The sequence below is a fragment of the Lates calcarifer genome, linkage group LG21 (assembly GCF_001640805.2).
Source record: "Lates calcarifer isolate ASB-BC8 linkage group LG21, TLL_Latcal_v3, whole genome shotgun sequence".
Lineage (NCBI taxonomy): Eukaryota > Metazoa > Chordata > Actinopteri > Centropomidae > Lates > Lates calcarifer.
In genome coordinates, this window is record NC_066853.1 from 18,521,494 (window position 1) to 18,545,867 (window position 24,374).

A 24,374-nucleotide genomic window follows, 5' to 3' on the forward strand; every position below is an offset into this window, starting at 1 on the left:
TATTTTATTACAAGCAGTTGTGGATGGCAAAGGCATGTTCTGGGATCTGAGTGTGAGCTGCCCAACAAGGGTGAATGATTCCAGTGGACTGAGTCAAGGGCATGTGAGATTTTTATATTTAGATATTTGAGTCAGTCAAAGACACATTTATATAGATTGTGTTGCAAATTCAAAAGGAACTATGATGCTACTGTGTTGGTCAAATGAATAAATGGGTATTGCTGAACATCAGTTGAATTTATGTGTGCTGGAGACAGATTCTGTTCTGTTTAATAAAACATATGAATATATATATTAAGTCTTTCCCAGTTATGAAGGCCATATAATCTTATGCAGAATAATGTACATTTCATTAGTAGTTCAGACTGATTAGAGCTTTATTTACATATTTTATTCAAACATAATTTTACCCATTCACCTGGTTATAAAACAGTATTGAATCACTTGGAGCATTTCATGGTACTTAAAACAAAAAAAAGTTTGAGGCCGTTAACAACTGTGGGCTATGCACTGAATGACTAATTTATAAAATGAACTATATAAGCTGTTAATCACAGTAACAGTTACTGTCACTGTGCACACAAGATATTAGGGAAAACAGGTAGAACTCAAAAGCACGACTCAACAAAGTGCTGAATATTATATGTAAATAATCTATTTTCACCATGATTTTTTTTTAACCATATTTTTTATATGTCTGTATAAAACAAGCCTGTCTCTTAAAAATGTACATTTATATACAACTACCAGCAAATACATTTTAAAGCAAATGTATGGTCTGGTGGATTAGATTTTAAACATAATGAGAAAATAGTGTTCATTTACACATTTGGCAAGTCACAAAAATGTGGATAGAGACCATAGGTGAATCCATGCTTTTTAATCCAGAGGTGGTTGTTGTTTTTACCAAGACATGACGTCCTTGTAGAAAGTGAAGGAAATGCTTTAATGCAAAGAACACTGACCAAAGCTCCAAGATGTTTATGTGAGCCCAAGCCGGCCCCAGGCTCCAGGTGCTGTTCACTCCTGTGCCCAGCATAGTCGCCTCCATCCTGATAGGGATACATCTGTCGTCATGGTTACCCTGGATGACACCGCCCCCAGTGGGACTCCCAATGTGAGGGCCATTGAGTACCTCCATTGGTGGAGAGCCACCACACACACTTGTCCCTGACTCTCCTCCTCTGAAACATGAAGGAAGAGGTAAAGAGGACCTAAAACAGGTCTGAACTATGACTGGACTCTTGGGGTGTCCTGGGTTTCCTGACCTGGGTTGCTAGTTAGTCTTTTGACTGGTTGCCTGTCTCTGTGGTCTGGGACCCTTCTGTCTCCCTCTCACAGCTGCTGCTGCCACAGTAAAGCCAGTCCTTGATCCCTGGCAGAGGTCAAAGGCTTCACCCTCTTGCTTTATGAGGGTGCTGGTTTACCTCATCTTCTCCAGAGGCGGACCAAAAAGACCTATGGTGGGGTTATATGCAGCATCTATGACCTCTGCCTTTTGTGCATCGCTCAAGCCTGAGAGGTTCAGCCATAGAGCTCCCCTGCGACTGTGAGCCCCATTACCCAACCATAACCCTGTATTGCTCCACATGAGGAGCGCAGGATGAGGTAATTCACCACAGAGATCTCATCCCAGAGAGCCGGGTCAGGTGACCTAGTGTCAAGCTGCTGACCCATCTCCTCCAAAATTTATGCCTGGTATGCAGACAGCAGAGTCATAGAATTCAGGGAGTACACTGACTGTTCTGCATATTTATACATCCTTTGGAAAACAGAAGCAGTGAGGCATTCCATTTTGCTGGGCAGAGAGATGTTGCTGCAGGCTGAGAGAGAGCAGGGTAAACTTTGGTGGGAAGCTTACTCTTGAACAGGTTAGATCAGTACCTGCTCACTTTATTCATGCAGGCAGGCACTGCTGGCACAAGTTGTTTTGCTGGTGACTGGGCTGGACCATCATACAAGTCTCTCTCTGCCCCTTCGGCGTCCTGGACTGCTGGCCACTGTATCCCCATCTTGGATGAAGCCCATTTGCAAACCTCATATAAGCTGCTGTCTACTGGCACAGGCAAGATGTGGCCTCTTTATTCTTCAGTTCTGACCCTTTGGCAGAGGTACTGGGCGAGGACATGGTGACTGGAAAGGGGGAGAAGCACACATGAAGCTGGCTGAGGCAGACGGCCACCCACTATGAGCCAGGTTCTGCTCAAGGTTTCTTCCTTCCAAGGGAGTTTTTCCTTGCCGCTGTCGCCAAGTGCTTGCTCATGGTTGAAATGTTGGATCACCTGAACACAAGATATATTCATGTTAAGTCGAGCAAGCATGAGGGGTGAATGGAGGGATTTAAAATGTCATTAAAAAAAAAAAACGAATTAAAAAAATATTTAAAATAAATTTCCTGTATCTATCGCTGTATTTAGTAGTAGTTTGTAATGGTACAGTCAAACGTCAAGAGACAAGGTTTCTCAACAGAGAGGCAAGGTCCTACATTATTCATCCATGTATTTATTTTAAGACACTATTAAATAGCAAGCTCTATGTACTATTGTAAAAATAAAAATGAGTGCACAAAATCTGAAACGCCTTTATTTGTGACTGTTTTCTGACAAACTAGACATGAGCCACATGTCATTTGTAATAGCCAAGCTAATGAGCATGCTCCTGTATATATAATATATATAATATATAATATATATATATATCCTCCACTGGCACCTGTGGGCGACGGAGGAGAAGATGATCAACTTCAGGTGGAGGTACTGCAGGTCCAGCTTCATCACCACAACTGACTCCAAGTGATCTTCTACATGATAAGGATTTACCACAACGAGACAGTTTAAGCCTGGAATAAATAAATAAACGTGGGTTGTTTTGAAAAGATGACAGGTTTAATGAACTTTAGTCACCATATACTGTATATAAAAAGATAAGACACTGCACAGATCACAAAACTATCACATTTAAGGTAAATGACATGAATTTCAAATACCCTAAAGGAAACTGTTATGGAGGGGAATTATGAATGTAATATACCTGAGTTTTCACGAGGCTAATATATTAGTAAAAAAACAATTAAGTTTGAGAACAAAGTCTGACGAGTGACTGATAAATGCAACACTAAACCACAGAAACTAAATGTGTGAAAATGAAGGCTCGGCTTTGAATCATTTATTCAGTGAGTGGCTACTGGAAAAAAAATGCTGCAAAGCTGAGCAGCAGGCGTGGCACCGTGTCCTGTTCATATAATGGTTGAAACTGCTCAATCAGAAAAGTCACAACAGAGAGAACAAATTTGGTTCTTTGACACACCTCTGGAGGTTCTATTAAGAACCTATAGCAAGTGGTTATTTAAAGAACCATCTCTGCAAACGGTTCTTTAAATAGCCTTCAGAGATGCCTCAAAGGACCATCAAGGCACCCCTGGGGGTTCTTATAATACAACCGTGTTTTTGCTTAGGAAGGTTCTTAAATGAGCGAAATGACCTGGAAATATTTCAGTGGCAGCCATGATAAGAGCTGGTCAAATTCGATATAGTTGGAATGGTAGGAAAGGAGCATCGCATCTTCCTATCTTATCTTCTTTAGCATAGGATACACTAGACCTTCCTTTACGAAAGGAGAGAATGCCGTCCCACAATTCCTTGCAGCAGATGCAGCGTTACAGTCTATACAGTGTATGGTCTATTGTTTACAGTGACGCACTGTTGTAATTTCACTGCTTTTGACACGATCCAAAACTTTAAAAAAGTTATTTTCTCTACTTAACAAATGTATAAAAAAGGTCAAAGCAAACAGCAAACAGGAAACTATATTTTTTAAAATTTACTCTGGACACTTGCACAGCTCCTTTGTAATCGTTATTTTAATGGCTCAACTTGTGTATTCCTTACATATTAATATCTTACTAGTGTTGGACAGGAAACCCTACTGAATTGTGACCTACAGCACTGAGTTTGTAACTGTACGTCTTCCATGTGTTATAAATAAAATTAGTTTAGAAAAACGCCTAGTGTTTTCCTATTTCCTTATCAATTGTCCTTAGCGTCTTTCCTTGACCTCATGACATTTTCAATCGAGGAAAGAATCAAAGAAAAGTGTTTAGGAAAGGATATTCGACCGCAGCCCGGGACGTACTGGCACAAACTAGCACCAGCATGCAGACAGGTCCCGTTCACGGCGCCTTCTCGATAGTATAACTGTCTTAGACCGAAGCGTGGATTTTCTTCTTTCCCGGGTAGTTTTATGATTTTGAGAGGTAACTGAAAAGAGTAAAGTGAAGCCAGGCACCGTATTTTTAACCAATAGATACCAAATCGATCGGTTACAAGAAAGACTATCCAAATGATTTTTAAATGTCCATTTTCTGATAGTTTTGAAGGCAGCAGTACACCTTGACGTCACACGCAAACGGACTTTCAGCCACGCACGGGGTGTTACCGCGAAGCTAATAGCAATTCCTAGCATAGGGGAGCTCTGGCAAGCAATGTGACCATATCAGAGCCTAAATTCAGCATTTCAGAGTCGCTGGTTGTTATGCTTTTAGCTATGACTACACAAGGTAATGAGTTGGTAGAATAACGAGATATACACGTTCGTCAACCCGGTTTTCAACACAGCAAATCATTATGGATGCAGTGAACGCGTTCAACATGGAGGTAAAGTTTGTTCGTTTGTCAGCCCACTCCAAAAAGCTAGATGCGAATGCTAACGTTAATGCTAACTAATGTCATTTGGTTTAAGTTGGATTTTTTTTAATACAGTGAACAGTAACTATATTCCCCTAAACTGCCGAACTAATTAATACTTGGGTGAGACTTAAGTTCGGTTAACGTGGTCGCTTAGAACGTAAACATGGCTTGATTGGATTTGTTAGCTATTAGCTTATGTCGACTTCAACGCAAGGCCTGTGATCTCCGTGCTTAGCTGACTATCAAGGTAAACCACTGAGACCACGATAAAAAGTCAGTCAGAAACATTTCGATAACAACAGCGCCCGAAGCCTTATACCCTAGTCCTGTAGGATTAGTTAATGTTATGTGTCATGCTATCAGTTTTACAAATAAAGCTGGTGTTCGTGTTATCTTTAGTCGCCAGGTAACCGTAGCTCTGCTGTCAACTAATGTCTAATGTCTAATGTTTCGAGGAAGTTAGCGTAGTCCATCGTTATTAAGGCACATCACACCAGCATGAGTTTGTCAAGCATATCGTTTGGTTAATAGATGTTAGTTAGCACCTGAGAACTCGGTCGTGCTGATTCTTGAGTGTGTTGTTTGAGTGTGGTAGATAATGGACATTATGCAGGGGATTGGGAGTGGTGCAGTACGTGCTGTCTAAACCTGTGTGCTTCTCTTAAACTTGCAGTGACTTCATATACCGATCGAGATATTGGATAAGTGTTCACCTGTGGCCCTTCATATGATTTCCATTTCTTGCACATCCTTTTGAAATCATTAGAAATTGAGGGCTCAATATTTTTGAAATTCAAACTATATCAAATGTCCAAATTGGCTTACATATCTGCATATGTAGGTGAGCCCCAAATACTAAGCAAACATTGTCAATGTGTTACCATAAATCCACTCTCCTCAGTCATAAATGGTTTAAAATGATTACAGACCTGAATGATTGTGTGTACGTTCCCCACTTTTCACAAGCTGAGTAAAGAACAGAAATCCTATGAATTTACACTATAGACCAGACCAGATTGGAACACCAGTGAATAAAATATTGCAAAAACCCATGTCATGTGAGAATGGGAACAGACTGTATTTGCCCATGTAAAGTAGATTTGTAGGTTGATGAAGACAATACATGTAATGGCTTATCATGTGGAAAACTATTTGCTGTTTCTGAATTTGTTGTTATTTACCTTGTTTTATGTGAAACAAGTTTATGGCGCTGTAGTTTGCTTGTGTCTGTGTTGCCTGTTTTTAAAGAGCAGGACATAGCGTCTTTTTCAGTGTCATTATATTCACTCTCTTTTAAAATGAACTGATATAAATCTTTTTTTTGAAACCCATCAGTTGTTCTCCATGATTGACATGAAGCCTCCAATATCCCGTGCTAAAATGATGTCTGTAACAAAATCAGCTATCAAAGCTATTAAGGTAAAGTGAATTCTGAATTCATGTTATTATCATTTTAAGGACTGTCTCATGTAAGTGGAGATCTCTTAGACCTTTTGATTGAGTTATTTTAGAATGAAACACCATCATTGTACCCAAAACATTATGACTTGTGATATGATCCTCTATAAGTTTTGTAGTATGGAGTAAATAACTGAATAATGAGAATTTCCCTCATTTGTCCCATATTGCTCTATCTTTCATTATGCAAAAGTCAAAAGCTTTTCCTGTATGTAGATAAGGATTACTCCTAGGAATATTATACCCACAAATTATAATTTTTATATCAACTACACACCTCTGGTAGTGTGAATTGTTGGGTGCAAAAGTTTGCTCTCTGTGCTGGAAGATATACTTCTGTGGCTTCAGCTATTGGAGATATGACTACTAAAGGGGTTACCTCATTGGCAATTTACTGGATGATCAGTGAGTGAGCAATGATTTAGGTGTTCAGCTCCAGCCTTTCTGCTGGCTAGTGGCAATTTATAGATAGACATTAGGGAATTTTTGGAGATGGGCTTATTTATCAATAAGCGCAGTAAGCTTATTAATATTAATTATAATATTATTATGGATGTACTGTGCACAGAAGTGGAGATAGTAGTTTGGAAAAAATCTGCAGACATTTCAGTTTTATGTTTTTTTTATTTTTACAATGTGTCTCCACTTTTCATTTTGCTCAGTTAATGTCTAATACATTTGAAAGCTAGAATAAGCAAACAAGCTGTTGAATGTCTGGCAAACTGATCTTTCTTTTCGGATGTGATATTTCCAAGGGCATCATTCATTGAAGAAGTTATTATTATTTTTAATCTGATTTAATGTCTGATGTAAATGCCAGACAGTGTGATGCTTATTTGACTGATTACAAAAATCATGCAGTAAATGAGAATTTTTATCATCAAATTTTTTTAAATCTATTTTTTAGCATGACCCCTGTGGTTATACCTGGCATAATTAAAGTGTTATCTAGTATGCTCTGACTGATGTTGATTTTTGTCTTTCATTAGCTTTACAAACATGTCGTCCAGATTGTTGAAAAGTTCATCAAGAAGGTAGGTCCTATGGCACTTCTTACTGTACATTATAAATATTTAATTTTTTTTGTTTGTTAGTTTTTTTCTTTTTAACAAATTTCTGTCAACAGACAGTATCAATAAATTGTCATTGTTTTGTTGTGTGTGTGCTTGTTTCCATCAGTGCAAGCCAGAATTAAAAGTCCCTGGTTTATATGTAGTTGACTCCATTGTCCGACAGTCACGCCATCAGTTTGGTGTTGACAAGGATGTATTTGGGCCCAGATTCTTGAAGAACTTCACAGATACCTTCCAAAATCTTTACCGGTGCCCAGAGGATGATAAGGTACTCTATGTTTGTGCTTTTGTTATTTTATATAATTACAGTGAATGACATTGAGAAACATCTCACAAGTGGGGTTGTTTTTTTTTCTTTCAATCAGAGCAAAATTGTCCGTGTCCTGAATTTATGGCAGAAGAATGGTGTGTTCGACATGGACATCATCCAGCCTCTGATGGATATGGCTAATGGTGCCATTGTACCTCCCTCTGTACTGGAAGGTAAAGTGTTTGTAACAATTCACTTGAGTGTTACCTAAGAGTAAAGGAAGATGAGGCTGTAGTTTGTCCAATGTATGATAAACTGCATGCAGTTATGCAAAAATGTTCCTTTTCTTGTATTTGAACAGTGTCTGTGAACCCTCAACCAGAGATACAGCCACCAATCACAAGTGCCTCAGCTGTGCCTGTTGTACCTCAGCTACCCAATCCTGATGCTTTAGCTGCTGTGGCACAACTGTTTCAGTCTCCCCATGGTCAGGAGGTAGGCAATAGAATGGTTTATTTGTTTCAGAAGTTCTGCTAACATTGCCCACTTAATGTTACTGGATCATGGCAGTTAAAGAATTGTTTGAATTCTGAATGAACCTTCCCTGTCCCCTTCCAGCTGCAGAGGATGCTCCAGAACTTCCAGCAGGCTGATAAGACCCTGGCAGCCACCATTGCAAACAACATACCAAACCCACCTCAGATGCCTGTGGCCCAGCTCAACTTGTACAGTGCACACACAGAAAAGAAGAGCTCTTTAGCTGAGGTAATCGTGTAGCTCAGTGTGACAACATAACCTGCTGTGGATATATGCAAAGTACTTTTCTCATTTACTCTGCTTTATGATTAATTTATTTCCTCAGAAACTCCTTGATCGTTTTGACTATGATGATGAACCTGAGGATATAACTCCCAAGGAACTGAGTGCCCAGTCACAGTGAGTTACATAAATTTATTTGTGCCAGTGTATTTGTTGTGTATTCGTTTTATGTACTTAAGTGCAGCGACAGCAACACAGCATAGGTTTTTAGGTCGACACTTCAGTCATGATGCATATATCTCACCGTTGCTGGTATTTCACCTTTGACAGCTGAAAGAAAATACCTTGTTTATATTCAGTGCAGCTAATGTGTAGTTTCTTTAATGTTGTAGTTTAGTTTTGTCAGTCAGCTATTAGATGGCAAAATATCTACTGTTACATTCTGTTACACAGAAAATATCAACAGTGTCTGTTTTGCTCAGTTTTTGTCGTGTTGATATTTTGAAAATGCTTTTAGTTTGTTTTTAGAGTAGAGGCAGGTTAAAATCTGTTTCCACTCAAAAACTCGTTTAATTTATTGTGTGTTATTGCCCTTGTGCAGAATGACGTATGTCCAGACATTAGAAGTCTGTTTTCACATTATTCTACTGAAGGGAGAAAGTTTATATTTGCTTTCCTTAAATCTCAATTTTGTTACAAGTTATTAACTACTTTTGAAAACCAAGCCTGGTCTAGTAAGTGACATAAACAAATGTGCATCGTGTGCAAATGACACTGAGAATGGACTTTTCAGTGAAATAGGAAACAAATTGTGTCCAATAGCTGAATATTTGCATATTCAAAGATTCTGGATTCTTCAGCGATGGAAAAAGAGTAGATATAATTTAAAAAGGACTGAATGGCAGCAAGCAAGTCATTCTTGATCTTATATACATATTGTGCAAAAAAGCAGTGGATACATCAGTTAGGGTTAATAGGCTTGTTATGTGGATACTGACTTGTCACAGCATTTAAAACCCCGATAAAACTAAGAGCATTATTGATCACTCAGTGTACCAGTGAGCTGTGCCACTGAGTCAGCATTGACAACTATAAGGTTATGGAACAAAAATTCCCAAATGAATGCAAATGTTATTAATGTTATTAGCCTTATATTGTCTTTTCTTGCTATGACATGTCAAAATACCTGCTGTGAAAAGGGCTCACAATTTTAACTGTTTTGATGTTGTGGTTTTTATTGTATTTCTAGTTTTTTAACAACCAGACTCACTGTTTGTATATTTTATCATCACAGATGCATCCCTGAAAATCTTTTTAACCAGTTTGCTGGTCAGATGTCCAACGCAGAGATTGCTCATCCACATATGATGGTACAGACTGGTGGTATAGAGGTATCCAGTTATAACTGCCTTATACAATGACATATTTTAACATACTTTGTTATTTAAGTTGTAAAGCCAAAAATCTAGTTAAAATGATCAATATTTCAGCTTGACATGTATTGATCATCTTAAGGATGAAGTGTGTGGAGCTGTAAGCATCAGTTAGAATGTAATGTGGTCAGTGGCACTATGGCATCTGTAGTATTATTATTATTATTTTTTTTTTAACGTTTCTTCTGTGTCTGTCTCTTTGTCATCCCACAGCACGGTGGAGGAATAAGTCACGGTGATCATCATATGATGCCAGATGGATACCATTCCATAAATGAGGCTTATTCACAATCGCGGGTAAATCTTCAAACCCAGTTTAGTTTTAACCTGAAGGACTTCTAGCTTAAGTGTCACTCATTTGTATTTGAATGTCAACTTTTTTTCATAAGTAAGTTTTTTTCTTAGTAGTATGGCTGCCTTAATTGGGAGGAAGGTTTCTGTGTTGTGCCACATTAGAATTTGAGACCCCTGGTATGAATTCTTAAAACTGAAACTTGCAAACCCTCTGCTCATTAATTGGGAAAAATAAAATTGTCACGTCATCTTTGTAATAGGGAAATTCAAGAGAAGACTCAAGTATGAGACGGGAGAGTAGACACAGAGGCTATGGCAGGAGATCAGGATCCAGATCTGGTTCCAGGTAAGAGCTGTGCTTGTCACAAGTAACTGTGTAGAAGATTGTATTTAGATGTTTTCAGATTCACAGTTGGATTTTATATAGGTGTATTGCACTTGCCAATGTCTATTTTGTAAATTATTTCATAATTTGCTGGCAGACAAATTATATTAAGAATTGTATTACTCAGTGATCATGTCCAGCTCAGCTAATGATTTTTTCTTTTTTATTGTGTGTGTGTGTACGTGCGCGTGCTTCAGATCTCCCAGAAGAAGAAGATCAAGATCTTCATCGCGGTCTAGAAGGTCAAGGCATCGACGTTCTCGTTCTCGCTCGAGAGAAAGACGCTGGAGATCTCGCTCTCGTTCTCAAGACAGGAGTGAAAGAGAGAAGGACAGGGAGCGTAGACAGAAAGGTCTTCCCAGCCTGAAGAGCCAAACACTTAGCGGTATGTGCTACAACAGAAACAAACTCTGAATGGCACTTATGATACAGTGCGCAGAACTGCTGGAATCATTACCACATGCAAGTTGCAGCTACAGTATCAACCTTGTCTAACCATGTAGACAGGAACCATTCTGATTACAAAAGTGATCATTCTAATATTTTGAAACAACATTGGTGTGTATCTGCTTGTAACAATTTCCATTATCAGTTAGTTTTATGATTATTATCCTTTGAGTGATCATTAAATAGTTTAGCTTTGCGGTTCTTTAGAAGCTGTGTCTCCATTACATAGTTTGTCCACTAGGGACGACTAACAAATTGATTTTTCAACTGTAAAATGCTCTGTAAAGTAGAGAGAAAAAACAAACAAACATAAGGGATCCATATCAACACTGTTGTTTTTGTTATGGTAAATACTATATCATTATCAGATTTTTTTCATTCCCCAAAATAGATATCATAAGTATCAGCCTCAAAAATCCAGTACTGAGTAATCCAGACAAGTTGAAATAACACCTGTAGACCAGTAAATCCAGTACAAATATGTACATTGAAATGGGTTTCACTTGCTCCAGTCATTCATCCTCTTCATACTGCCTGTTAAAAGATCCCTTCCTAACATGTTTCAAATGTAAATGATGGGTGTGCAAATCCACAGTACTTGTTATGTGCAAAATGTTTTCAGAAGTTTATCTGAAGTTAATATGAGACTTAAGCAGTCTGAGTTAGTCAAGCCAAGTGGATGTCTTTCAAAGTTTCTATCTAGTTGAAAAAGAGCAAAATGTCAAAACATGGAGATATCAGACACAAAAGGAAATTTATTTTTAGCATCAAAACTTCTGGTTCTGGCCAATTTTAATCTCACATTTGGGGTCACAGTGATCATGCTATAAAGTAAAGTAAAGTAAAAGTGACATCAAAAGTAGTTGTGCATATTTTCTTGAGCATCATTTATTGTAAAAGTATTGTCTCATGTTTTCTAAGGATAAAAAGTTTAAAAAGATACATTAAGATGAGCCTGACATCATGATTTGAGCATTCAGTACTTTCTGGTTGCTTAGGGACAATGATTGGCCATTACAACTGCGCTATAAATTTTAGTGTATACTCTATCCATGTTCCCATTTAAACAGATACCTAAAGTGTTTATAATCTGCTTTTGCTTGTAGTTTGCAGCACTACACTTTGGGTTGGACAACTAGACAAGAAAACTCAGCAGTCTGACGTGATGTCCCTTTTGGAAGAGTTTGGCCAGATTGAGTCCATCAATGTAAGTTGGGATAATTCATGTCAAAGATACTTTTAAACCTCTGTGATCTGTATTTCATTATAACGTTTTGCTCTCCGTGTCCAGATGATTCCTCCGAGGGGTTGTGCCTACATTGTTATGGTACACAGACAAGACGCCTATACAGCTTTGAACAAGCTCAGTAGAGGTTCATACAAAGTCAATCAGAAACCAGTTAAGGTAAATGTTGTCTTTCTCCTATTGCTTTTATTTCAAGTTATATGTTATCTCTGTATAATTTATTTTATTTGCTAACTTTAGACCTGTGGTCATTCTTGTCTAGATTGCTTGGGCTTTGAACAAAGGTATAAAGCCAGCACACAAAAAGTTCTGGGATGTGGAGCGGGGAGTCACCTACATTCCCTGGAACAAAGTCAAAGTTGAAGAGTTGGAGAGCTATCGGGAAGGGGGTATGCTGGACACAGAGACACTCAATCCAGGTAAACACTTATCTATTCCTTTAGTACGGTCAAGCGTCACCTGCTTTATGCAATTTTCCTTATGCTATCATATTTTCCATCATGCACAGAGTGGAATAATGCCAAGGACTTCAGTAAGCAGACAGCTGTAAATGGAGCATTGGAAAGTGTACCAGCAGATGGAACGGTCACTGCTCACATTCAGGTAATGCTAATACAGTCTTTAAACACCTTCTCTTTAATATTACAATTGCTGTTTTTTTCACTGGGAAGACTTTCTTCACAATCTTTCTTGTGGAGGAAAATAAATTATTGTTGCATATGAGCAGTGGAGCTTATCTGAACTATCCTCTCATCTTCTCATCAAATGTCACTGCAAGTTTAAATTTAAACAAATTATCCCAGTGAATAAAAATCTTTGAAATCAAATCAGAAATGTTGTTATAGTTCTAATGTTAGAAAAACTGAGTACTGTACCAGTGAGAAATACTATGCTAATCAATGTGCACACATTACCTTTCTAAGGCTTACTAAGCGGTCAACAGTAGAATCACTTTTATCTTGAAAATTGATGCTCAGCCTGTGCTAGGCCATACACAACCATAGCAACTTTACTGATGCTTCTGCTATTTTGTTGGTTGAATTCAGCTGATATTAAAAGCAGTGATACTCACTCTATCAGCCAAAATAGAGGATAAATAATAGATAATGATTTGCAGTTTCAGCTGTGATATAAACCTGGTGCTGGGGTAAGAGAACACTTGACGAAAAGCAGTCAAAGAAAAGAACTTAACCATTGCTTATGAGGCCTCATATGATCTTGAAGAATTTAACATTAAGACTTAGTGGTGTTGCTTTCACTCACTGGCTTGGTAAGTGCTAATTACATTCACCCTCTTACTGAGAGAGAGTAGGCAAACATGAAATATGAGGCTGCGTTGACAGCTGATATGGAAAAAAAAAAAAAGCTAATTTGCGGTTGGTCAGTATTTGGGTTTATTTGTATGTGAATTTAATGTTTGTGGGCTTGTAAGCTCCATATGTCACAACTACTGTACAGCTATATGGGTGAATGACAAGTCCTTTGAATGGAACATATCGGGAAGGATTTTGAACAAAGCCCGTCCCAGTATCGGCCATGTGATATTGCTTGAAAATCCAGGCAATGGTATGCAAATTATTATAATTATATATTATAATTATTAATGTTGTATTTGATACCTTTAATGCTGATGAAGCAGAAATATTAACATACTTTTTATTATTAGAATATGTTAAATATGAGCAAAAGTGCTTAAAATTTGTCACCCTTCAGTACTCAGAAGCTCATCTTTCTAAGCAAATTTGGGAGTACTAGTCAAGTCAATATGTAGTATTGACTTTGCCCTTGAACACTGAACTTGAAACTTTCCCAACAAGGTCAGGCAGCCTGTAACGGTTTCATGTCACAACTGCATTAACCTTCTCGGTTAAGGTGAGTGCAAGAGATGTGGGAGATGATAGTGTTTTGGAGTGCTGAATTAAACTGTTATATTACAAGAGAAATCTTTACGTTTCTGTCTTTAATAAATATCAGGTAATTTGTTACCGTGTTGCTCACATCTGTATTTGCCTTATAAGGGTTGTTTCAGTCACCAAATAAGCAGATAAATCTAATTCTGTGATTTTGTTTTTAATCCACTTTACCATAATTCAGATAAGCTCCTCTGCTAACTAGCATTGAATTGAGCAATACTTATTCATCCATTTCTGCTCTTTCTTTGCAAAATATTTGCATCTTCACTCAGGAACCTTGTATTGTGCAGTTTAACTTATTCAAATAAAGTGGGTAATACAAAAAACTTTAATTACTGTGGTATGTGTAGAGGCAAGCGTTTCTGTCACTGTTTCTCTGTTGTCAGTAACTGAGCTCCATTATCCAGAATGTCTTGGTTTGGCAAAGTTATTAGTAACTGTGTAATGAAATGTTTTCACATCTAATTACATCCACAACAAAACGCGACAACAAAAATATTTAAATGAATGAATAGGTGGGTCAGCATCTTGGTGATTTGTTTTGGCGTGAACCCTAAACTCAGTACAAGATAAATTAATATGCAAACTGAATGTGAGCTTGCAGTAACTCAACTGAAATAACAAAGTAAATGTGAAAAATATTGTGACAGTTCAGGTGATAATCTAATCAGATGTCAGAATGGTAAAACTTTTTCTTTAAGTCCTCCAATGACCACATGCAGAATAAATGGTCCACAAACTAGCTTAAATAAAAGATGAATTAGCTGGACTGTGTGCAACCTACCCTACTTAGCAGGCCTGCTAAACTGAGCACCTCACTTGGAAGAAAAGTTGCTGACGTGTCATGAGGTCAAGAGTATCTGACTGTAGGCTGCTGGAGGGACTTAAAGGTCTGATTGGGAGGAAGAGTGTCAAAGTGGGAGACAAGGTAAGCCGACAGCACTGTTAGTAACTTATGCTAAATGTGGCTATAAACAAGCCCCACTGTTCTGCGCAGGGTATAATTTCTGAACCTCTTAAGATGTGTTTTTGGTAAGGGAAATACTGCCTAAAAAACAATGCCAGGGCCATTGTTCATAAAAGGATAATCTTTCAAGCAAACCACATCTGCCACTCCTAAGAAGCCTTATTAAAGAGGGGTCTATTTTACACTCACTGTCCATGTACTTCTGTACATCAAAAAACAAAACACAATCCTTAACAAAACTACTCCAATCTCACGTGGCTTGGTCTTCTATTGGTCCAGCACCTGTTTGTTTTATGGGATGTCTGCATCTGCACCTTTGGATAGTCTTAGGTATCAAGAAATCTCAAATTCCTTTGTATTCTTACCAGAATCCCACAGTTTAGATTTTGGTAATTTGTTAATAAATTAACAAATATTCATGCTTGTCTTGAACTCGGTTATTAGGTGAGTGAGCTGAGACTGTTTGTCACATTGGAGAGGGTCAGTAAAAGAAATGGTCTGTAACTCCAGACAGCCTTGCAGCCTTTCAAACATTTGCAACAATAAAGTTATACTTTGTGGGATTTAAGTTTTTATACAAGTTCAAGGGAAAGGAACTTCTAACTTGACGCTAGATTGCGAATTTTGGATGTGTGTCTTAATGCCTGCCTGCCCAATCTTGATATTATACAAAATAAGATGGATTTGTTGCAATACTTGGCCTAGAAGCTGTGAAAGATGCATGAGTTGTTCTTTGTTATACTTACTGCACTGCTTTCACCACAGTGCCATTCTTGGCATGATGCAAATTCAGGGCAGTTAGTGAGCAGAGAGACCAGATTTTTAAAAACAAAATATTTCCTTAAATATTTCCATGTGTGCTCCTCATTGAGCACCATACAGTCAGAGGGGGCTGAACTTGAATTATTAAACCTCCATGTGGATCTTAACATAGTGCTCCAGCACTGAAGAAAGGGGGAACAGTTCATAGTTGTCAGTGCACATGCATGTTGCAAGTTGTTTCCCACTGATGTCTGCAAAAAACACTAGCAAACCCTGCACTGCACCTTCATATGTACCCACCCAGCCTTTTTATGTTTATATCAAAGAATATAAAATGGACATGGAAGCAAAAAATCTGTGAGTAAAGATTTGTCTCAATGAAGCACTCTTATGTTGCTGTAAAGACCGTTTTGAGTTGTCTAGTATTTATGAAGGTCACATCAGGCCACCCATCATATGTAACATAACCTTCAGGGAGTGTCTCTGAAGAGGAATGAGATGCTTTCACTAGTCTTGATGTTCGTTTGTAGGCGCTTCTCTTGGATGTGACAGGATGGCAAACAGCTGCCATATTTTCTGTCCAATTATTAGTTATAATCGCCTTTCCTTTGGGAAGACATAGAAAATATTAATTTGGAAATGATTGGTCGTTGAGTTTTGACGTGGTATGTCCCTGTTTTTCCAAAATTCCCTCTTATTCAGTATATTATGGGATTTTACAGAACTCTCCACTTGTTAGCCTGTTAAGTCTTAAGCTGTACCACTGTTTTTATTTCAGTCAAAACGCAAAAAGTTCTGTGTCATTAGTCTTACACATAATGACCATCCAAATATCTTGATTTTTGAGTTCTCTGAATTCAGGACACAGCTTTTGAAAAGTTGTGTTTCACAGGCTAACCACTTATAACATCTGCAAATGCATCACCAATGGCAAATTTGCCATTTTGGATGAAAGCTGTGGCATGCGTGTCAGTCATGTAGATATTTTTTTTTTTTGGGAGTTACCTCTGCATGTCAGTGTTTGGTCGTCTGCCCCTGTCCTTTGCCTGTGCAAATCACAGACAAACCTGTGCTTATTGCAGGATTACTTGACATGTGTGGATAGTGGTGTAAACTGAGGTAAACCCTTTTCTTTTTAGTTATATTGCTACCACCATCCTGTCCAAACCAGCTGAGAATTGAAGGCTGCTAACTAGCTTTTATGGGCCCAGTGACACTGTTTGCTCAGACTGCTTTGTTTGACGTGCATCAAAACACCCACACCTATTGTTTTCTATGTTTGCATCTAAATAATCTCACATACCAATAATGTGTCAGCACACATGTATGAGTCAGGACATGCAGCTGTCCTTTTCCCAACATCAATGTGCGTCAAATCTCCAGAAAAGCTGCAATTTCATCACATTTGCTCCCTGGATCAGCACATCCCAGCTACTGTCTCTGTATGGTATGGTCTGGTGTGTGGTACGGTGTCACAAGGACACGTCAACTACCATGAACTGGTCATTGTAAGTTGCGTTTAAAGGATGGAGTTTCACTGTTGGGCATCTTCAAGTGCAGCAGAGAGGAGGAGAGAAGTGGTCAAGGAAGAAACAGTGTCAAGAAAGACATACGTGGCTAAGCACCACCAGGTGAACATGCACTTGAAGTGTTCAGGCAATGTCTGCTCAATCGCAGTAGGGTTGACAGAACTTGTGCCACTTTTTGTAACATCTTGCAAGGTACCCAAAGTAGCAAAAAAAAAGACAAAACAAACAGTGGGTATCAATTCCCATATTCCATATTTTCATCTCAAAACTCATCAGAATGCTTAATTTACATGTTAAAATAGTAAAACCTTTCTTCTGATAAGTATTCCCCTGTGCCTCCTACTGTGATTCAGTTTTAGAGTTTTTTTTTCCAGCCCACAGACTTTGCAGGACTGAGCTTTGTATAAATGTCTAGAGATTTGTCTGATACCAAAAATCTGTGCTTCACCACAACTCCAAGTGATTGATCTCTAATCTTTGAATTGTACATTACTTCCCATGTTGTCAAATCTCAGTCCAAATGTACATTTGTTCACAGTTTTTAAAAGATAGACTGTCCACTTATAAATGTTAGTGTACTTCATGATAATTACACATTTGTTGACTTTTGGATTTAGGTTTTCACAGTGTTGCATTTTTAACATCTTTGAACCTGTCTTTAGAATAGAAATACAGTATTTGCAAAAACTGCCTCAGAGACAGGAGAGTTAAGGAAAAAGATACAATGAGAGATTCTTTCTTTCTTTCTTTCTTTTACGTGTTTCTATGCATGATCTCTACATCTTGTAGTCATCACAGGTCTAACTCTTAGTTCTGTGGAGCCTTCTTACATGTACAGATTAAGTCCAGATAGCTCAGTCATTAACGTGAATTATAATTAAAAATCTGGGCAGTCTTCTCCTCTCAGTCATTTTCATGTGAAAAGACATTTCAAGGAAAGAGGAGAATTCTTCAGTGGTCTATTTCCCAATGTGGAGAACATCAGACTCAAATGAGTCCTCACAAAGGTGAGTGTTGTAGAAATGATCTTTGCATATTGGGATTCCCACTCTTGGATGGTACTGTGGAATGGTTGACAGGTAATGAAAGGCTTTGAATTTTCCTGTGTCATTTTTTTTTACTCATGAATAATCTAAGCTATTTGATTCCAGTTTATTGTAGAGCTCCCTCATTACTGTCTTTTCACGTGTCTTATTAGAGGCAGGTATAAACAAAGAACAAAGAAATTATATTGACGAGTAAAAGCACTGAGTTGATACCTGTCAGAGTCCTGATCAAAGATCCAGTGCCCAGCTGCTTGGCTCGCGAGGTTTCCTTGGTGGAATTAACCTACAGGAAAAATGCAGCAGCTGCTCTCCTGTATTTTCTGCTGATGGAGTAAAACACCCTGGTAAGAGCAGATCCCACTGTTGCTACCCCAGAGCACAGACTTTAGCAAGGCTGTTTGACTTATGAACTGCTTGTCCTTTTGTGGTCATGTCCACAGAGAAATATGACTAGTGCTTTTGATCTGTTATTATGTTGCTTCTGTGATTGACTTCTTGGCTGCAGGTAGTTCAATGATACTGATACTGATGATGATTTCATACCTCCAGGTAATGATCTGGAAGCATTTATATTAGTCTGTTTTTGCTAGTAGTTAAACAATTATACTTAATCTGAAATGGATCCATTTCACATGCATAGAGCTATAGTCCAAAAAAATAAATAAATAAATAAAATCGACATTTAAACTGCAGCAGGCAACTTAAGGATGAAAGCACTCCTCCCTCAGTGCCTCCTCCCTTCAAATGAGTTTAAAAGACATACAAGTGGCAAACTTAAAGCCACTGTGTGGAATTTGAAAATTTCTAACTTTGGTGCCCCCCAGTGGCAGTATCAAAGTTGACATTGTAGCAGACACTTTACACCACTATCCGGGACTCAGTGGAAAACTGGGTGAGCGTCACTACATTCTTGATATTCGTGAATAGTCAAACAGTCAAGTCAACCCCAGAGTTTATCTGCAGTGGCCAGTGGATGTTTTTCAGGCTATTTTGTTGTCATATTCACAAGGGGTTAACTCTTAAGATCGTAAAGCCTGAGCTGTCAGAACTAGTGCTGACTTACTGACCTGAGTTTGACTCCTGGTGAGTCAAGCAGTAACTACTGACTGCTAAATTCTGCAGCCTGAAGTGCCTTTGCCTGTAGTTCTTCTGATAGCCACTAGATGTTTTAAGGGAAGAAAGTCACTGAAATGTGACTCTGCCTTTTTTTCACTCAACTTCTGATGTGGGATAAATAACTATAACTACATTGCTACAGTTCATAGCACACATAGGGACTTTAAAATCTGTTCCAGTTGTGTTGTAGTTGTGTGCATGTGTGTATGTGTGCACTTAAAAAAAATCAGTTTGTAATTTTATTTTATTTTATATTTAAATATACATTGAAATGTGCCTCTTTTAATTTGTAGGGTAGAATATTTGCATATTAAAGATCCCCCCCCCCCAGAAGAGGTGATTTATTAAAAATTAAAAAGTCAAGATGAAACTGAATTTCTACCGAATACTATAGAAAGGATTTTAAATGTTGTTTTCAGTAGCTCTAATGTGTATGTGTGTGCATGTATGATTGATGATTAATTTGTGAATCATCTGTTCAGAGATAGCTTTTATCATCTCATCCCACATGAATTTGGTCCTTTATAAGAGGTAATTTATCATACTTGCAGACACAAGACAAATCTGTTGTTGTTTCTTCGCATTTTTGAACACATGAATCAGTAGGGATATTTTTGTGTATTTGTTGTCCCAATGTGTTACAGTAGGAGGTTAGAATGGCATGTTTTGAAGGGTAACAGCATGTTGCATTCTCTATCAATAACAAGATTTATAGGTGAACTTGGTTTGTAGCCAGTTTTGGCATCACGGACGTGAATATCAAGACAGAAACTTGAGATATCTTGCACCATATGGTAGGCTATGAGTTTTAAGTTTATGTGCTCAGTGACTGTGACAAGCATTTATCATGCACTCATTGAGAGACATTTAATCTGTGTTAATGATATATTTAGGGTTGTAGGCTAAAGGCATGACACATTATTTCCATCTGTGGGAAAAAAAATGTAATGAGCAGTTTGAATTAAATGGAAATGTCTTATATAAATGTTTAAATTGTACGTGTCTCACTAATTATGCTTCTTATCAAATTGAATTACCAAAGAATGCTGTTATGCAAAGAATGGTGCACCATGTGTGACATGATGAATATGTTTCTTATTTTTTATTATTTTACAGACTATATTCTGACTTCTATAACAGAACTAGAACTAAGCATTTAAAAATTTTGATATGATTTCACCGTGACTACATTACTAAGTTTAGTCATACTTAAGTCATTCATCTTCAACTTGTCATTTATAGATTTTATTATGCATTAATGCTATGTTATATATCCATAAACTATTCTTATGTTTTTAAATTGAATATTGTTTATGTAGTCACTGTCAGATGTGCACATCAAGCTATGTTCTCTAATATAGAATAATTATAATTAGCTAAGAGGTCTATGGATAAAAGGACCGTTGCTTTATGCTTCACTAGTACTTTTGACAGTTGTATTCAAGTCAGTATTTGCAGGTTGTACAGTGGTAAAAAGTTTTAGAAATTTTAAGTTGCATCAGTATGAATATACAAGTATTTGTATGTCATTGATAAGGAAGGAAGTAATTGCTACAGTATGCCTGTGCAGTGTAGCTTGTAAAGTGTTTATGTATGGCAGCTCAGTGATATTATCAGACACTGATCACAGAGGAAAACTTGTAAATATATTTCTATTAAAGTTGGAAGCAGTTTGGTGGCAGTATGTCTGTACTATTGTGTGTGTGTGTGTGTGTGTGTGTGTGTGTGTGTGTGTGTGTATGTGTGCATGTTTGCTTTACCCTTTCAGGAACTTAACACTTCTATACCCAGGTCTCCACCTTTACCTTAAAGCAAAGCCACTGTGTGTGCTATAACTCTGAAACTAATGGAGAACTCTGTCAAATCCCAAAGGTATGCTTGTAGGAACAAGAAACTTTGGTTGTTTAGAGTTATAGTAGGAAATAAGTGGATTGTTAGGGTGGTGGTTTGAACCCTCAGAATGCCCTCCCAACTTTCTCATTATAATTTTCCTCCATAATGGTAAACATCCTCCCACATAGTATAATGTTTACAGTACATAGTACATAGTGTCTACAAATCAGTAATATTTTTCACAAGTACTACTGCAACCCCTGTTTGTCAGTGGAGATTATACCCTTTGTCTCACAAGGACTCAGTTGTAAACTGTAAAATGAGAGAGAGAGAGAGAGAGAGAGAGAGAGAGAGAGAGAGAGAGAGAGAGAGGAGAGAGTGAGTGAGTGAGTGAGTGTGTGTTCGTGTGTGTTTTTGTGTATTGTTCCCAGGAAGAAGGACAGCAATGGACTGAATACTGTATTTTATACAAAGACAAACTATTGTGATGTTGTGTCTAAACTGCAGACAATGTATGCAAGGGGTAAGTAACAAAGCAGCAGCATTTTTATACAGTTATTTCAGCATGGACTTCGTTTATGCTAAATGGAATATGCAAAATACAACATGTCCTGCATAAACATACTTGGCCATGTCAGATGATTCTGATTCTGACTGGGTGACAGTTTTTCTTAATTTGTAGTAAAGGACTGATGCAAATGGTGATGCATAATATCTAATCATTCTGTATTCTCGCAAAGTATCTTGATTGAGGCTAACCACCTTCTTAAATCATTATGCCAGAGTGTTGCATATAAACAGAGTAAGCATCTGAATATTATGTATGTCTATAAACTAGGGTTAGCTGAATTTCAGAGTGTTTAAAGATTAAGTTAGAAGTACATGTCATGGTTACCTGACTACAGATTGTTGCAGATTATATCAAGTGAATAAAGACTAAGTAACGTGCAGTTGCTGCTAAGAGTGTGTTTGCTTCCATTTTTGATCTGTGCACTTCCTCTACCACACTTTTTATAATTCTTGATGCTTGACATGGTGTATGTTTTGTTTTGCTTTTTATGTGTATGTAATTTGTCTGGTTAGCTCTAGAGGATGACTGAATAATATTACTGTCTTTTGAGGAAATGGTAACCTGTCCGCTCTTCTTCAAACATAACAAAAAAAAATTAAATACAAATGAGATGCAATCAAGAGGTTGCCCGTATAAAGTTAGATAATTAATACAATTTCTCCTTTCAGCTCACTGCCTCAAGAGGACTTCCCTGCTTGTTTTGCTTAAATCTTAATTCAGATACCATTGTGTTTCTTTGTCTTCCAGATGCCACCGGTTCAACAGGCAGCATCCATTGGAAGTCCACCTGCTTTTCCTGGCTCCATCATGCTGTCCCCTACAGCCATGCCTCCAGGAGGTGCTCCATTCATCCCCACTGAGTTTGACCCCACAAAGTTGGCACAAGGTAAGAGATTAATACAGAAGAAAATACAGTAGATTTTCCTGCCTTCATCTAAGTGTAGTCATGTTTGTCTAAAGTTCTCATTGAACTTACTTAATAATAATATGAACAGATCTAGGCTGCTGTTTCCGGCTTTATGTTCCTTCTTTAAACTTTTGCTCTCGTCTCGTCTCGTTTTTTTTTGTGCTGCCACAATACTTCATTTCCCTCAGGGGATCATAAAACCTTATCTTATCCTTTTCACCAGGGAGTGTAAATCTTCCAGAGGATTCCAGCATGGATTCTAAAAGAGAAAAAGGCACACCCTCAGACACAGGCAGTGACAACCAGCTTGGCTCTCCTGGAGCACCAGTGATGACCCTGCCAGGCCCAGCAGTCATGCAGGGTCCCAGACCGGGTATGCCACCTCTGCAGCCTCCTCCCGGCATGCCAAGTCCTCACCTACCTCCATTCCTCTCACCTCCAAATATGCCACACATGCCCCCACAAATGATGCCTGGAGGATCCATGTTTCCACCAGACAGGTTCAGAATGCCCATGCCCTTCCCTCCTCGAGGCCCTCCTTTCCATCGACATCCCTCCATGGGACCAGAGGGCATGGATGACAGGGAAGGGAGGCATTTCCGAAATGGGAGGCCAGGGTTCGGGTGCCCACCTTTCCACAGAGGAAGGTGGTAGAGGTTGGCTTGGACCTGAGGGGAGAGGACGCTGAACCACTGTGACAAATACTAATAAGCATCAGGACATCCGGTTCAACAAGTACTGATGTGAACAACTGGGGGTGCAGAAGCTTGTGTTCAGACTTTATTTTACACCACCAGAACATTTTTGTAGTTACAAATAAACAATGAAAAACAAGGCGGGGTGTTCAGAATGTAGTCTGTGCTCCTTTGAGTTCAACAGAGAAGAGACTTTGCTGTAAATACTTTATGTGCTTGTAGCTGTTTACTATCTTTTGTATATTTGAAGTTGTGTAGTTTATGCTGAAGTGTGTAATCTTGTTAGTTAGAGGTTTACAAAAAAAATCAGTGTATTTTTTGAGCTTATTCCTTCACCAGAGTTTTTGTGAATTGAAGACGACTGTAAAAATTGATGATTCATACCTTTTTGGTATTTTGTTTTTAGTAAAATTCCTTTGTACCACACTGATATTTAACTCTTCACCAGGGGAAGCTGGATTTCATTTGAAGCAGAAGAGGATTTCATCTCCTGCCAGTAGAGGGTAGAGTAGTGCCTGCTACCGTGGCCAACCTCTGTTGTACATTAAGATCACACCTTATAGGCTCATGTGCAGTGAATATTAAAAAGAAGGACTACCATTTGATCAGGTGTTTTGTGTTGATCAATTTGACAGGTTTGACTCACCTGTAAAAAAAATCAGCTGATAAAACCTAAAAAAGAGGTCACTATCAGTTTTATAACACCACTCAGCATATATTGATTTCATGCACCTTCTGTGGAACACACTGTATTGTTACTCACAAACAGTAATCTGCAAATTACCCGTTTCATATTAAACATGCCCATCAATTCTCAGTTTTTAGTTTTGGGATCTTTATAAGGATATAGCTGGCTAAACCATGATGGTTTTATTTTGTGTTTCAGTCTGAATCACATCTCTTGTCAAATATCTTTGCTTACATTGATGAAAAGGCTTCTATGGAATGCACAGACAGACTGCGCCAATGAGCATTTAAATAATGCGTTAGGAATAGGGGAAATAT

The 24,374-nt window shown here is 38.1% G+C and overlaps 1 protein-coding gene across 1 annotated transcript; it reads left to right on the top strand.

The window, feature by feature from the left end:
- The first annotated feature begins 4,450 nt into the window (after positions 1-4,450).
- On the top strand, positions 4,451-23,974 carry LOC108876058 (SR-related and CTD-associated factor 4). Its single transcript, XM_018665355.2, has 18 exons — positions 4,451-4,652; positions 6,021-6,104; positions 7,133-7,177; positions 7,323-7,484; positions 7,582-7,699; positions 7,828-7,961; positions 8,085-8,231; positions 8,329-8,402; positions 9,520-9,616; positions 9,872-9,955; positions 10,213-10,298; positions 10,535-10,722; positions 11,891-11,991; positions 12,076-12,189; positions 12,293-12,449; positions 12,539-12,633; positions 22,515-22,653; positions 22,898-23,974. The coding sequence occupies exons 1-18, from the start codon at positions 4,623-4,625 to the stop codon at positions 23,326-23,328; spliced, it is 2,286 nt and encodes a 761-aa protein (XP_018520871.1). The 5' UTR covers positions 4,451-4,622; the 3' UTR covers positions 23,329-23,974.
- Positions 23,975-24,374: the final 400 nt, after the last annotated feature.

Excerpts from the sequence above, each read along its gene's own strand:
- LOC108876058 (XM_018665355.2), top strand. The coding sequence starts at position 4,623 with ATGGATGCAGTGAACGCGTTCAACATGGAG. Across the intron at positions 8,403-9,519 it reads GAACTGAGTGCCCAGTCACA|ATGCATCCCTGAAAATCTTT; the intron begins GTGAGTTACATA and ends TTATCATCACAG. Across the intron at positions 22,654-22,897 it reads CCCCACAAAGTTGGCACAAG|GGAGTGTAAATCTTCCAGAG; the intron begins GTAAGAGATTAA and ends CCTTTTCACCAG.